This window comes from Brassica napus, chromosome A2 (genome assembly GCF_020379485.1).
Source record: "Brassica napus cultivar Da-Ae chromosome A2, Da-Ae, whole genome shotgun sequence".
Classification (NCBI taxonomy): Eukaryota; Viridiplantae; Streptophyta; class Magnoliopsida; order Brassicales; family Brassicaceae; genus Brassica; species Brassica napus.
In genome coordinates this window covers 14855089-14872737 of record NC_063435.1, presented here as the reverse complement: position 1 = coordinate 14872737, position 17649 = coordinate 14855089, and the positions used below count along the sequence as shown (strand labels likewise).

The following is a 17649-nucleotide window of genomic DNA, read 5'->3' as shown; positions in this document are numbered from 1 at the left end:
AGTTTTTGGGGCCTGCTGCTCCTGCTGAGCTAGGTATCCCTCTGTATACGTTGTTGGTGGAAACTGGTCTCTTCCTCCTGACCGTTCAGATCGTCGTCTATCTGTATTGATCAATATCTCTTCTATCATTCCTTCTTCACTTCCTGATTGTCATATCTGGCGTGTCAATGGTGTATCTCATAGATGGTTCAACTCCAAACCCGTATGGAACGCTCTCAGACCAGTCAAGCCCATCATTAACTGTTTTTCTTTAGTTTGGAACTCTATTTCTACATATCCAAAAACATTAAAATGACTTCAAAACAGAGCAAAATTTTAAAAATAATTTTTATGCTTAAATAATAAATAAAACATTCATATTAGGTTGAATCTATAAATTTTTCGAATCTAACATATAAAACGCACAAAAATACATATTGAAAAATTTATAAATCTACCTTTAGAGAAGTGGAATATAAGATTTATGAAATGAAAAACCTGAAAAATAAAATAAATTAATGAGAAAGACATGATAAAAAAACAATGAAAAATTGGCAAAAAGTTTCGTGTTTTCAAGTTCAAAGATATTAGAGAGAGGCTGAAGAGTTCTAGAGTAAAAAACATTACATTTTTGTTAGTTTAAATGTCTAAATATTCTTTATACAAGGACACAAAAATTTTAGTTAGGTTAAATGTTTTTGGTTCAGGAGTTTCTAACATAAAATGTATTAGAAAATTTCTTTAACCCTAAATTTACTGTTCAAATGTTAGTTATTTGATTTTAGTGTTTAGAAGATTAATAAGAAATCTTCTAAACACTAAAATCAAATAACAAATTAAATATTAACAAACACTTCATTAAACATAAGATCAAGTTAAGAACTGTTTAAACTAAACATATATATGTCAAATTAATTAATTTTCTTAAACAAAATTTAAGATTCTAAATTCTAACCCTAACATACTAACAATACTATAACATGTGTTACGAAACCCTACACCAATGACAATCATGACTTACAATATATAGGCCTAACTTACAACCTATATTCTCTCATATCTATATTGAAAATAATAGAATTTTAGTATATCTAAATTTAAATCATTTAGAATTGTTTATAATTTAACTATTTCAATTTATTTTCCATCAAGATTTTCTAAAATAAATTATTTTAAGATTAAATACATGAGAAGCCTTCTAAAAAAGTTTCTATGAGAAGATTTAACACACTTGAGAAGTCTTTGCAAAGTTAATGGTAAAAGTGATTACAGTTTTTTTTTGGACATAAAGAGATAGTTGTAATTTCACTATCTTTTTAGGTTTCTTTTGTATCTTATTAAATTTGAGAAGATTTCAAGAACCTTGGAAGATTTCGCAGATTAATTTTTTTCGTCATAAAGAGACGGTTTTAAATTCACTACCCTTTTATGTTACTTTTATATTTAATTGAATTTGAATATACTTTTGTATCTAAAATTAGGTTTTAGGTCATTTTTAGAAAATTTTCCTGAAACAATTGTGCCTATTTTATAAATAGTCACGAAAAAATTTGTGAATAGATTGTTGCAAAAAAAAAAAAATTTACCACGATTTTAGTTATGCTTTATTTTTTTGACTATTTTGTCATGACAATAAGAAAATACATTAAAATTTCACACATATTAAGAAAATACATTAAAACTTGATTGTAAATGCATTATTTTTTGTGAATAACATATTTCCATAACTTTAAGCCAATAGAAATCCAATAAACACCACTAATATTTTTGAAATTTACAATTTTTCATTAAATAATACATTGAAAAGGTCAAAAATGTATCCTTTTGAAACAATTTTTTTTCTAGAAAGTGGATCTTTCTGAAACGGAGGGAGTAATATATTACATACTTTAACATGAAACATAATTTGTTGTATAATAATACATTATAAATTAGATATTTTTAATTTAAAATATGTAAATCATACATATATGTCTAATAATGATTATTTTTAAGACTATGGTTTACTTAGACCTGGTACATATTAACTCTAGTCGTGTATTAATATAATCTTCTGGTTTTTCAATCTTATATTATAATCAACTTTTTAATTTATTATAATTATTTTAAACGACTTAACATATAATTTTGTTTAATTTTTTGTTTGGTAATATGTATGAGATTAGTTAATTCTTGGATCAGTTCTCTTTTCTAAAAATTTAATTAAATAAATAAAAATTCAAATATCAACAACTAATCAAATTAAGAAAATTAATTATAACTTCACCTATAAGTGACACATAAGCAAAATCCACTTAAGCGATTTCTTAATTAATAAAGTTAAGTGCTAAAGTTGCATAAAAATATATGTACTGGATATTTATAAAAGAGAAGTGAATTATGCGGTTCTCAAAACCAGAGCTCGCCCTTCAGTATCCCCTGCACCAACCAAAACTCCATAGAGATCTACACAATATATAAAAAACCTCAAAAAATAGTTAGATACACAATGATAATAGATCAAAAATCCTACTTAGAAATGTCTATCATGGATCTGGACCGCGGGCCTGGCTCGTAAAGGACTCTCGCAAAACGGTATTGGGACGAGGTTTTCTAGGCTTGTAAATTTGCGGGCCTCGCGGAACGGGTCTTTGCGGGACTGGGCCTTTTGCGGGATGGGCCGAAACGGGTCATGCAGGATTACATGGACCCGCTTTTTTTTCTTCATTTCTTATTTTACCTGAAAAAAATGAAAAAGAGAGTGAGAAGATAGCAATTCTTGTGAATTTTACCCCAGAAAACATAAGTAGTTCCGGCGATGATGATTCGAGCTCCGGTGATGATGATTTGAGCTCCGGTGACGACGACTCCAGCGATGACGATTCGAGCTCTGGTGGTGTTTTGATTTGGTTTTTTTTTCCTTTTTATTACACACAACTATGAATTGCTTTATTACAATGTGATATTTCTTGTTTAAGTTGATTGGTTTTGTTTTCAGTACTATGAAGTGTTTTTCTTAAATTAAATTTGGTTACAATGGTGTTGTTTAGGAAAAAAGTTAATTGTATATCACATCATTTGTATAATTCGGCAAAGTGATTCACGGATTTTTTTGCAATCCAAATAATTAAAAATAGAGATGGTTTGATGAAGACATACAACACTTGATCCAAATTATTACAAAGACAACTTAATCATATTCAAACTTAACAAAAGCTTATGCTGATAACAAAAAAAAAGGCTTTTAATTCAAGAACGCAAGCACAAACGGAGCTTTGAGGCATTGATTTTGATAAGGCTTTAGTGAAGCTTAATGAGCTCTCTTCAACTCTCTTACACAACTTTTTTACAAGAACATTAATGAAAGAAGCTGTAACAGGCAGTTTGATAAAGAGGTATTCCGCGGGACGGCCCGCGAAGGCCTATATATTCTGTGGTACGGGTTTGGGCCGGCATTTTGAAGACTGCAGCCTGCGTGAGACAGGCTTGCTGTGACCCGTTCGACGACTAACCCGCCGCGGTACGGGACAGAACGGGATGGGTAAACCTGTTTGACATCTCTAATACTACTGTTTATGTTTTTAGCATTACCATAATTAAAATGAGATAAAACTATACAACATATCAATAGAGAACATTGGATGAGATAGGCCAGGACATAGACTTGTTTATATAGTATAACCATAGACTTTTCGTAATTAATGAGTAACTAGGTGATTCTCCCGTGCTAATACACGGGTATAAATATGTATAAAGTTAATATATTATGATTGATTGATATTTACTTTTGGTTCTAACTTAATTTTTAATTTATATTTATAATTTATATTAATAATAATATATTATTTTAATTATACATATGATTTTGGATAAGTTATATTTCATCAGTTTGGTTGGTTTTTAGATCAACAATCGATTTGATTATCACTTGAGTATATTGGATTGAATATATTTCTGCGAATTCAACTATAATATTTTATTCTAGTATAGTTAATTATGATTAAATTCTTATTTTCATTTAGACTCGTTATTTTCTTAGATATGTAAATATATTACTCTAAGATTATGTATAAGGTAATATATACTGATATTATCAAATAATTGATTACAATTATTTGATCAAAATATGCTTATTAAAAAAAATAGGTTCCATTTTCAATATCTCTTAAAAATCAGAACTAAAATTGTATTACTTTTGTGAAATCATATTACATAAGTAAAATATAATTTATGGGTGTGTTTTTGCTGTAATTGTAAGATATTATAGTGAGCTAAATATTATGAAAAAAATATTTCAATAATAATAATTATAAACTATGTTTAGTCAATTAAACAAAAATTGGTTTATGTTATTAATTATTTTATGTAATCATATAAGAAAATATATATATAAAGAAAATATTTCTATTACTTTGAAAATATTTGTATTTTATATTTTATAAATATGTTTTAAAAAGTTATATTTATTTTTTACTATCAAGATTATCTTTGTGAACTTTGTTTTATGAAATCACATTATGTAAAAATATATTTTTGTTTTCATATAAAAAATATAGATATAAAGAAAGTATTTTTGTTACTTTGAAATATATTTTCTCTGTAGAAAATATGTTTTAAACACAATATTACTATTTTGTGAACTTTCTTTTTTAATGAAATCATATTATATATATATATATGTATATTTTCGTTTTTATATTAATTTTTTAAAATTTATAAATGTTTCATTTTTATTATATATGTTATTGGGAAAAATTAAAATGAAAACTTAAAAAAAGTTAATAATAATATTTAAATTTAATATTTTTAATTCATTATGGGCACCCCTGTAAATAACCATCGTACGAATTAATGTGAGTGAACTTCACAATAATATTATAGAGATATATCATAATTATTACTTGTATCTTTACTTTAAATGTATAAATAATTTCTTATATTTTGAATAGGGCTATCTTGATATATTTGCTAACTTTGAGTAAGTAAGATCTTGATATCATACTTATTGTTAATTGCCGTAAATTCAGTACTCTAGCGGGTTTTGATGTACTGATGGGGCGAGAAATGTTTAGGGCTAGTTTATCTCCTCTTCAAATGGAGATGAAAGCGCTACTATGAACAATGAAATGTATGAGAAATTTACAACAGTTTCAGGTTACGTTCAACGAATTATTCTTAACTGGAGATGATGGTTTTGAAACCAAAAGAATGGCCAGCTTTTGCAATTTATTTGGAAGATATCAAGACCTTGAAAAGAAGTTTCCTCAGATCAGAGATCATTTATGTACCAAGGATGCAAAATTCAAAGGCGGATGGCCTAGCACGCAGTGTCAAGAAGCAACTGTCTTTCGTCGTTCACATGGATGCAGATCTCCCGGTTTGGTTTACAGAGTCAGTATGAGTGTGTATAAGTTGATGATAAAAAAAAGAGTAAGTTAGTTTGTCAAATACAAAACAAAATTATGCTCTCTATTAATTTACTCAATTTTCTATTTCTAGACATATGCGTGCTTTACACAGCATTTCGAGATCACCAGAAGGTGAAAATATAGAAAGACACAGTAACTCTATGTTTGAATTTTGATATAATTTTGCGATCACCAGAAGGTGAATATATAGAAAGACACAATAACTCTATGTTTGAATTTTGATATAATTTTGGGATAACGGGAAGGTGAAAGTATAGAAAAAGTAAATAGTCGTTCTGGTTACCTAGACCACCTCAAGTTTGAATAATAGAATAGCCGTTCGTTGTAAAAAAAAATCACATTTATTCCTATATGAAAGCACTTTCTGATAAGCAAGTTACAATTTATTCTAAATCTTGGTTGTTTAAATTGATACATTGGAAATTCATCTTTCCCATGTTTCCAAATGAGGAAAATATCATCAAAATTAGATACTTTTATATGGAGTTGAAAAAAAAATTGGAATTCAGATACTATTAACTAAAAGCTAATTTAATAATTTTATGTGTAAACAAACTTTTTACATGGGGAGAGGAAATTTAAAATACATTACCAGACAATGCATTATCTATTTTCAGACAAAAACTATATTAATCCATTTTCGATTTTAATGTTGCTAGCTTGTGTAGGGGATAAACCATCGAAACGCTTGATAGGTTTGCTTTGTATTAAAAAAAAACTATTTTTATTCCATTTCGGATGTTTTTGTGAAATATAGGGACAACATGGCTTTACAAAAGGTCTCTAAAATGTTGTCTATTGATGATGGTTATGTTGGAGTAAGCTTGAAGAGCAAGCAATCTAACTATATCTAAATAAGGAAGTTATCCGTTTATGTGTTATACCTAATGAATTTAGTAAATTTAGTTTTATATATAAGAAGATGCAAGGATGTTGCATAACTTATGAGATTTGAGATTGTGAGGAACTTCAATTTTGAGTGATTTTCTCAAGTTAATAATAAGAGAGAGTCTTGTTATTTGAGTTTATATGCTCGACATTCTTCAGTTGGTATCAGAGCTTCTAGGAGATGATCGTGCTTGTGGAACCAAACGTAAGCTATGGGTGATATCACGACGACGACGACCTCGACAAGAGGAAAAGAGGGCGGACCTTTTTCTATTAGTTGCTCTATGCTCAACTCAACCAATTATACAGTTTGGGAAATAAGGATTAAAGTCTTGCTAAAGGTGAACAACGTATGAGAAGTTATTGAGCAAGAAACTACTGATGTAGAGGAGAATGATATGGCGACCACTTTGTTGTTTCAATCCATACCAGAGACATTGATATTGCAGGTTGGCGAACTGAAAACAGCAGAAGAAGTATGTGAGGCAATAAAATCGCGTAATATGGGAGCATACCAAGTTCGGGAAGCTCGACTCCAAACCCTAATGACTGAGTTCGAAAGATTGAAGATGAAGGATGCTGATAAGATTGATGACTTTGTGGGAAAACTATCCGAAATTTCATCCAAATCTGCTGCACTAGGAGAAACTAGTGAGGAATCTAAGCTGGTTAAGAAATTTCTATCCACCCTCCCTAGGAAGAAGTACATACACATTGTGGCTTCTCTAGAACAGGTTCTTGACTTAAGGACCACGAGCTTCGAAGATATCATTGGGCGCTTGAAAGCATATGAGGAACGTATTGTAGATGAAGAAGAAAAATCGCAAGACAACCAAAAACTAATGTATGCGAGCATGGAGAATCAATCTTCATCTTCGAACTCAAACCGGGATTATCATGGCTACTACAGAGGTCGGGGAAGAGGAGGAAGATATTACAACAGAGGCAGAGGGTGTGGACGCTACAATGATCGATATCAAGGTGATGTGGATCTCTCAAAGATTACTTGCTACCGCTGTGATAAAAACGGTCACTTCGCAGTTACATGTCCCGACCGGCTACTGAAGTTACAGGAAGTAACTGAGACTAAAGAGAATGACACGCAAGAGTTGATGGTCAATGAAGCATATACTTAAACGAAAGAAACGTCAATCCAAAAAAATTTGAGACGAGTCTAGACAACGTTTGGTACCTAGACAATGGCGCAAGTAACCACATGACAGGAAATCTAAACTACTTCAAAGCCATCGACGAGTCAATCACCGGGAAGGTGCGGTTTGGAGATGACTCTCGCATAGATATAAAATGGAAAGGCTCTGTTCTGTTTTGCACCAAGGACGGAGGGAACAAAATCTTGGCTAATGTGTATTACATACCAGATCATAAGAGTTATATAATTAGTCTTGGACAAGCTACAGAGGCTGGCTGTGATGTTAGAATGAAGGATGACTATCTTTATTCTTAAAGATAAAGATGGAAAGTTAATAACCAAAGCAAAGAGATCTAGGAATCGGTTGTACAAGGTGCTCATTGACATTGTGGAGACAAAGTGTCTGCACGCTACTGCCGTAATGAGTTATTCGGCTGTGGCACGCCCGGCTTGGACATGTAGGAAGAGATTCAATGAGCAGAATGATCAAAGAAAGCTTTGTTACCGGCATACCCAAAATTATGATCGAGAAAGATACATGTTCATCATGTTTTCTTGGTAAACAAGGTCGACATTCATTCCCACAAGCAACTACATATCGCGCCGATAAGATACTCGATCTAATCTATGGTGATCTTTGTGGACCAATCACGCCTGCTACACCATCAAAAAAGAGATATATTTTTGTGCTCATAGATGATCATTCGAGATACATGTGGTCGATTCTGCTTAAGGAGAAAGGGGAAGATTTTGGAAGTTTGGAAAATTCAGGTCTGTAGTTGAGCAAGAGACACAAACCAAGATCAAAACCTCCAGAACCGATCGAGGAGGCGAGTTCGTGTCAACGTAGTTTCAAAGTTTTTGTGAATCATCAGGCATAACAAGACATCTAACGGCACCATACTCTCCTCAACAAAACGGAGTGGTGGAGAGACGTAGTAGGACTCTGTTGGGAATGACAAGAAGCATCTTAAAGCATATTGAATGTCTAAACTATCTTTGGGAGAAGCTGTGAGACATGCCACATATCTTATCAACAGGATAGCAACACGCGTGCTCGTCTCGAGAACCCCATACGAAGCCTTCAAGAACAAGAAACCAAAACTCAAGGTAATAAACAGAGACATTATCTTCGACAAAACCAGGAAGTGGAAGTGGAACAGTACTGAAACTATTGAGACTATACGTGGAGGTTTTAGCATTACCTTCGGTGACTTAGGGAACAAAGGAGTCAATAGAGATGATAAGGCTATCGAACAAGAAGATAAAGTTAATAATACAGAGGAGCAAAGTCAAACGTACCTGATCTCAGTGAAGAAGAAGAAAACATGGAGGACAATGGTCACGACGATGAGACAATAAGAAGATCAACAAGGGAAAGAAAGAAACCAGCCTATTTGGACGATTACATTCTATTAGCCGAATTGGATGGTGAGCGACTTCTCTTGTCTATTAACGATGAGCCATGGGACAACAATGAAGCTAAAGACAATAAGGTTTGGAGAGATGCTTGTGAGGACGAGATTGAGTCTATAGTCAAGAACAAGACATGGGAGTTGGTCGAACTTCCTGCTGGTGCAAAGGCAATTGGTCTTAAGTGATTTTTTAAGGTTAAACGCAACGCTGATGGGAGTGTAAACAAATATAAGGCAAGGTTAGTAGCAAAGGGTTACATTCAACGTCACAGTGTCGATTTTGATGAGGTTCTTGTTGCACCTGTAGCTCGCATCGAGACGGTAAGGTTTCTGATTGCTTTGGCAGTTTCAAGAGGTTGGAAAATTCATCATTTGGATGTCAAAACAGCATTTCTCCATGGAGACTTGAAGGAAGAGGTATACGTCTCACAACCAGAAGGGTTCGTGATCAATGGAAATGTGGACAAGGTATATAAGTTAAGGAAAGCTCTTTATGGCTTAAGATAAGCTCCAAGAGCTTGGAATGAAAAATTAAACAAAGTTCTTGGAAGCTTGAACTTTGTAAAGTGCTCGAAAGAACCTGCCCTTTATTGTAAGCAAGAGCATGATGATCTCCTCTTAATAACAGGGACGAAGCATGATAGTATACTCGAGTTCAAGAAGAATATGGCGGCAAATTTTGAGATGAGTGACTTGGGAAAGTTAACTTATTATCTTGGCATTGAGGTGGTTCAACATGATAAAGGGATCACGCTGAGACATGAGAGATATGCTATGAGGATTTTATCTGAGACTGGGATGAAGGACTGCAATGCAACTCAGGTACCGATGGATCCAAGTACGCAGCTATCAAAGGCAGTCGGAGAAAAAAGGAGTGAATGAGAGAGAATATAGAAGAAACATTGGATGTCTTAGGTACCTGATTCATACACGGCCAGATCTTTCATTCACAGTTGGGGTTTTGAGTAGATATGTGCAGGCTCCAAAGCAGTCACATGATGCAGCGTTGAAACAGATCTTAAGATTTTTGCGGGGAACAATGACCTATGGTCTCGAGTTCAAGCGATCGATTGGAACAAATATTGATGGTTATAGTGATAGTAGTCATAATGTGGATGAAGATGATGGAAGAAGCACGACCAGACACATTTTTTATTTTGCGAGCAGCCCCATTACATGGTGTTCACAAAAACACGAAACAGTTGCACTTTCGTCTTGTGAAGCCGAATTTATGGCAGCACCTGAAGCGGCTAAGCAGGTCATTTTGTTGCATGAATTACTTGGTGAGGTAACTTGATTTGAGTGTGAAAGAGTTACGATTAAGATAGATAACAAATCTGCTATTGCCTTGACAAAGAATCATGTGTTTCACGGCCCCAACAAACACATTCATCGACGCTATCATTTTATACGTGAATGTGTTGACAATGAGTTAATTGAAGTGCAGCATATGCCAGGGATTGAACATAGAGCTGATATCTTGACTAAAACAATGAGTAGGATCAAGTTCAAAGAGATGTGAGATTTCATAGGAGTTCAAGATATGTTGAGAAATGACTTGAAGCTTAAAGAAGAGAACTTAGCCATGTTTCAAAACTGATTCCAGATGGTTATTTTTAGCATAATAATGTATATTACTAGATCTTGACCCATATATATTATTTTTAGCATAATAACGTAAGTTACAAAAACAATAATTTAATTTATATGTATGATATAGCTCTATAATGCCTTTATTTAAGTAGCTTATATTGTTATTACTATAATTTTTTGTAAAAAAAATTATGTTGAGAACATTATTATGTAACAATACTATTCTACATAATTTTTAATTTTATTTCTAAGTTTTAAATGTTTATGGAAGTTGAATTAAATTGGACCTACATAATAGAGAAGAAATATTTTGATATATTATTAAAAAAAACAAAAAAAATATTTTTAAAGAAAAACTATAATATATTGTACATGCAGAATTTTTTGTAGTTAAAAACTTATTTGATAAATTTCTTGAAATACACAAAGTTGGATAACATTTTTTATTTTATTTTATTTGAAATAGAAATGGATATTTCTTTCTAAAAAAATCATTTTAAGATATTTATAAAATGTATTTCTGAAAATTAATTAATTAAAATTTTTATTACCATTAAAATATAATAAAAATATTTTATATGATTAATTTTCGTTCATAAAACAAAATTTAATTTAATTTGAAATTCTAATTATGTTTTATGATAATTATGTCGTAAATTATTTAATTTTCCGAAATGAAATTTAAAATGATTCTAAAAATACTTTCTTAGATTTTTGTTAAACAATGTTTATTTTTATTTTAAATAAAATATATTAAAAGATATGATGATTAAATTATGTTAAATTTGATAAAAATTTTAGATGAAGGTCCATTTTAAATATCGCATATGAAAGAAGTCATGACTTATGTTTTAATAGTATAGATTTATATCAATAAACATTGTCGTAGTATGCTAATATTTTTTGCACTGAGTTATATACGTATATAAATTGTATATTACAACCAGTGCTTTATTATTTCTATAAGTTGCACCAAAAAACTAGTGCTTTATTATTTCTATAAAAGGTGGTGGCATAGTGGCACAGTAGAATGAAAATACAAGAATTTTGGAATATAATAGCATATAAAATTAGAATGATAATATCATACATATAGATATTCAAAAGTTAATCAGTGGGTATGAGAAAAACTAAACCAAAACATCAATGTATAAATACTTCAATACAAACTTAAACTAAAGTAGATACAGAAAAAAAGATACACTAAGCATCAACTTGTGAGCCCCAAAAGATAAAGAAGAAGCAACTGGTTGACTAGTCTATTGATGCACTGGCCATGTAATTCACCAATAGATGGGCTCAGTTTATATCTTTATGATGCAACTATTGAGATTAACATAGAATTCAAAAAGCTAATTTCTTGAACCAAATTGATAAGAGCCTTGGTTGGCTTTGATGTTTGAAATTGATACTTTCAAACATAAATGTACAAATTGAGGAACAAACGAGAAAATTCTGATTATATATATCAAGGAGTCATTGGAACAACCATAAGATGACCCTTTTTGTATTGTTCATCATCTTCCCTTTCTTCTTCGCCAAAATGAGAAGGTAACTTCTTTGCACCATCTCCCTTCATTTGCTTGACCTTTCCCAGCAAGAATATGTATAGTCCGAAGATCACAATCCCAGATCCAATAACACTACACATATAAAGAACTTTCACATTCAAATCCATGCGTAATATATAAGAGAAATTCTCTAGGATAATCTTTTTAATTATTTTTCGCCAAAAGAGCCCCCAAAGTGAAAAATGACAAAAGAGATTTCTTTAAATAGTAAATTTATACTTATATTAATAGGGTTAACTAATTTATATTTAGAGTTTAAAGTCTAGAGTTAAGAGGTGGAGTTTTGGGGATGGGGTTTAAATGTTTTAAAAATAAATAAATATTAAAATATTTTTTTAAATAGTTTCAAAAAGAATTTTTGAATTTTGAAACGAAAAATTTAAAAAAATACACTAAAAATAGTCGAAAGAATAAAATAAAAAGATTGAATTTGAAAACATATAACTCAAAAACTATAAAAAATATTATTTTTATTTTTGTTTTTTATTATTATTTAAATAATTATTTATATTTATATATCTATAAAACAATAGATTGAAGAGTTTTCTGTCTTTTTAATGAAACCTTTTCTCGTTATTTTTCTCTTTGTGGGTTCTTTTGCCGATGAAAATTTAAAAGACAATTTAACAGAATTTTTCAACATGAAAATATAAAATTAATAATGGCGGGACTCTGATATCTATTAATTTATAATATTTTTAACTTAGAAAAATTTTCCTTTCTGAAATTCATCTATTTTTTTAATATAAAATTATAATGTTTCATTAGTTTACAAAATAAACTTATATAGTTGTTTTTGTATATATATATATATATATACACACGTGTGTGTGCAAGTCGACGTACCTTCCCAAACAAATTTGAAGATGAAGGATCGAGAAATCAAATAGGGTTGCGAAGATAATCCCCACCGGAGTAAAAACAGAAGTAAATGTAGGTCCTCTCTTTCTGATGCACCATGATGTTCCCACCGTGCATATTCCTTGTGCTACCGCTCCCTACAGGACATTTTGAAGTTGTTATATATATATATATATATATATATATATAGGAGAACCTATATAAAATAATAATGTTGAGACTTTAAAATTTTTATTAATCTATGGATGTATTAATTTACAGAAATTTTCTTGTTTAGATTTCTTATTTAAAGATATATTTATTCTAAGTTAAGAAAAATATTTGATTTTAGTGTATAAACATTAATTGTTATTTTAAAAAAATTGAAATTTATATTAATTTTATTATATTATTTAGTGTATATAATATACATTGCATAGAACTTAAATGTGGTTGTAGATATAATATTACTAAATCTTATCAAAAATATACTAAGTATTAAGAAAATTTAAAGATAATTTCATTGTGAATATAAAACAAATAATATAATAATAGGTTCTTATTTATTTAAAATATGTATACATATATACATATAAATTATTAATTTATAATTTAATGGGACCATATAGTTACATAAAAGTTTCTAAAAACTTATTATCTTATTAATTTATCGATTTATATCAAATTTTGATTGGGACCGACGAAATTTATTGATTTAAAGAAATTATTAATTTATCGAGTATTAATTTATAGAGATTCTACTATATATATAATATAAGTTAGCAGTCATAAAACAATTATTTTACTAGTTTCTTACAACTATTCCTTATTACTAAGAAAATAACTGATGCAGATATATATATATATATATATATAATGCCATATTTTCCATTAAAAGAAACTTACTGCATAAATAATGGTCATGATATCTAGTTTATCTGTGAGAATCCAACCCTTGATATCTCTAGATTTGATGAGGCTTAAAAGGGCACATTGGATGGTACCGAAGAAAGATAATATAACAGTACTTGAGTATTGACAAGGGTATTTGTCGTTCACTTTGGATTGTATTACCATCCACGACCCGAAGCAGCTACTACCCGCGAAGAGAAGCACACATCCGGTGATCCATTTCTCGGGTTTCAATGCGGGTTTATTGTTCGTCAATAGATCTAGTTTGTGAAGTTTTGTCAAGGGTACACCTTTGTACGTTGTTAGTATAAAAGCTCCTCCAATGCATATCAAAGTGCCCATCACCATCCCTACACCTGCTTTGCTTTTTATGTTTAGCTTCTCTACCCTTCGCCCAAACAATTGGTTTTTTTTTTTGACAAAAAAAAAACAATTGGTTTATGTGCTATATATAATTTGTTAGGTTTATGATCGACATATTATGCATTTAATATTAATTGATGCCAAAAACAAAAAATCACCTGAATATTAAAGACATGACGAATGTAACCGCAGGTGACATGCTAATAAAGGCGCATGCTAACGTAGCCGATGTGTACGATAGCCCCATTAGGAAGAAATATTGAGTCAAACTTGCCCTAAAATACCAAAAAATACAACTACATTCAATCAATAAAATTATTAATTAGCTAGAATAGAATTCAAAAACGGTAAATTATGAAAGTAGAGTGGACTTTGTTATATTAAAAAAAAAACAGTTTTCTCTTTTGAAATTCAAAAAAGTCTAAATTTAAGTTCGATTGGTTTTATCAGGTAAACCATAAATTGTAAATCATAAATCCTAATTAATTTCTTGATAATCATAAATACAGAAATAGTTTATTTCGTTTTTTTTTGTTTTTCAAGAGAAAATCATATTGTTCTTAAAAAAAACATAATTATTTTTTAGTAAGTGATAAACCACTTACTTTGTAAAATAAAATAAAAAACAGAATAGCTTGGTATGAATTTAACATTTACACCAAAAATATAATTATTCCTACAACTATTAGAAGTTCTCAGCTCAATTTTAAAAAAAGAAAAAAAATAACAAACGAACCCAATAAGAGCACTGAAGAAAAGCTGAACCAAGATGTTGAGCGTCAGTTTCGGTCTTGTTTTCCTAAGAAAAATAATGAAAATAAAGAATTAGCTTTGGTAAGTTAATAATCAAAAAAACTATATTAATAACAAAGTTAATGAATATAATACTTTACCGTTCCCAGAAAAATGCGATGGGTGCCAAACATACGGTAGAAATAGCGAGCCGATATGTTGCGATAACCATATGATTAAAACCACCATCGAGAACCTTTTTCACCATAGCATTACCTAAACCGAGCGCCGAATTAATGGTAATCATAATAGTTACAGGCGTCCATTTACCATCGCAGTAACTCATTCTTAATTATTAGTACTTAACTCTCACCTCTCTCACTCTCTAAGCGGTTTTGTGTGTGAATGATTGATTGATGGAAGAAACTAGTATATATATACAAAGAGATTTTTTTTTCATCTAAAAGTTCTTTTTTTTTTTAATATTATCGTGTTGCTAAAAAAAAAAATCTATCAAAGACCGTAAGACCATGATTAATGCTGGTATTTTAGAGCATAAAAACTCGGTTTCTAATTTTGGGTTTTTAACTCATGTTTTGACATTTTTTTTGTTTTTTTCACTTTTCGGCTAAGAGAAGTTTTTTATATCTTTTATTTAAGAGACGGTTCTTAACTTTTCTTAGTTAAAAGCTAAAAACCGTCTTTTACCCGAAGCTAAAAATCATAGTTAAGAGACTGAAGTTAATCACGGCCTTATAAAAAGTCTATTAGCGAATATAAGAAACGTCTCCTAAATAAGAAATATAAGACGTCTCTTAGTTTCCTTTAATTAAAAGCTAAGGGACATCTATTATATTCGCTAAGAGACGTCCCTAAAAAAATGCATTAATCATGCCCTAACATAAAGTTAGTATGATATATTGTATCAAGAAAGCCACAACAAGAAAAACAATCTAACCCATTTAAAAATATTATTTCAATACGACTATAACTGAAATTAATGATAATTAATACGACTACAATTGAAATTAATAATAAAGTCCATACCGAAATTTGGTTAGATGTTACCAATATAGTGATATCACAATAATCGTATTCCACGTTTTTTTACAATCAAAGTGATTTTCCGCATCACCAAAGACCACAATCATTTTTAATGCCTACATGTTAAAAGTTCTCGACATAAAAATAGATAATTTTTTTGGTTAAAGTTATCCAAAAGAAATCTCTTCTAAGAAATTTGCTCTAGAACCCAAAAGATAATCTGCAATAACCACTGTTATAAATATCAGAGCAAAACAAATATATCCTCCTATACATTGAAAGAGAAGTCACTTTAGTGATTTCTGCTGAGGTGACACTCATATAGAGTTTCTCAGGAAAAACGTTATAATTCTATTGGCTGGTTTTTTTTGAATTTTTCTTTTTCATTTATTTTTTTCACTCCCCTCCACGTTTACTAAAACGCCGTCGTATGTCATGAATTTTTTTTTTCAATCGCGTATCAATGGAAGTTCTATATGGTTTCGATCCAATGAAGACAGTCCGACCAGATGAGTTTGGTTCTCCCTACTCTGCTACTTCAATCATATCCATCGCGAACATCGACGATAACCAGACAGGTATAGTTTGTCGATACTCTCGGAATTTACGGGTTTTTTTTGTTTCTCTGATTGAATTCGACTTTTAAGACAATTGGCGAAGATTTTTTTAGTTTCTCTGATTGGATTCGACTTTTAAGCTACGATACAAAGATTGTTTGATTTCTCTGATTGGATTCGACATATGTTAAGCTATAAACTATGATCTGCTTATTAACATTTAGAATCTTTGTATCTAATTGACTGATTAACCTTCTTGCTTTTGAGGTCATGATTCTCTTAAACAAGACAATTGCCACGGCCAGAGATGTGTTACGCGGACTGTCTACTGATGGAACAAGAAGAGACAACTGACATTTTCAAGAAACTTGCATTCGACTTCAGTCTCTGAACCAGGACTGTAAGATTATCTTCTCCTTAATAACTCAACAAGCATTTAGACAGTCCTCTCTTGAGATTTTCAAGTTTGGTTTTTTGTTTCTTTAGCACGATTTAGAGCTTCACATTACTAATTCCGATAGTCGGTTGCATCGCTAATTGCTATTCGATTTGGAGGTTCACATTACTAATTTAGTCAGTCAGTTTCATTCCATGCGGTTTCCGGTCTGTTGGTTTTCGGATTTTCAAGTTTGCTTTTAGTTTAATTATGGGAAAAAATGTGAATAGCTTATTTACAAAAGGCCTAATATATTGTTGATAGATGTTAAGCCCATATAATTAGATAATTTGTGCAAGATTGTAAACTAATTTGCATATTAATAACTTTCCTTATTATCAATCAATTACTTGCGCAAGTTGTTTTCGTATTTATTACATTACTTGCGCAAGTTAAAATCATATCATATGCAAATCAATTTATGACAATACACAGTTAAAATCTTTCTTTAAACGATTTCAATCTTTATTAGGGGTCATTAATATGATAAATAAATCGGCTTAATATATATAAGAAACCCGAATGGTTAAAATACAAACATTCAGCTCTAACAAGAACAATGGCAATGGTGCGAGCCAAAAAAAATATTGTTTCTTAAGTGAGAGAATTAAAACCCCGTAAAGATACGTCCATATTGAAGTTAGGATTGTTCGCTTGTGGAGAAACTATAACAAAGAATCAGGAAACACCATTGAAATGGTGGTTGTTGATAAAGAAGTAAGTATACATCACACAACATGGATTTATTTGGAAACATCGTT

The 17649-nt window shown here is 30.6% G+C and overlaps 1 protein-coding gene across 3 annotated transcripts; it reads right to left on the bottom strand.

The window, feature by feature from the left end:
- Positions 1-11773: 11773 nt before the first annotated feature.
- Positions 11774-15281, bottom strand: LOC106423162 (WAT1-related protein At4g01440). 3 transcript variants are annotated; one of them, XM_022719186.2, is made up of 6 exons: positions 15013-15281; positions 14856-14918; positions 14278-14394; positions 13919-14144; positions 12851-13002; positions 11774-12076 (listed from the first exon to the last, which is right to left on the bottom strand). In XM_022719186.2, exons 1-6 carry the CDS (start codon positions 15195-15197, stop codon positions 11902-11904), a joined length of 918 nt encoding a protein of 305 aa, XP_022574907.2. In that variant the 5' UTR covers positions 15198-15281; the 3' UTR covers positions 11774-11901. The 3 variants fall into 3 exon arrangements, with proteins under 3 accessions (XP_022574907.2, XP_013719397.2, XP_022574908.2); XM_013863943.3 differs by having other exon boundaries at positions 13751-14144; positions 15013-15270; XM_022719187.2 differs by having other exon boundaries at positions 13751-14144; positions 14885-14918; positions 15013-15051.
- Between the last annotated feature and the right edge of the window lie 2368 nt (positions 15282-17649).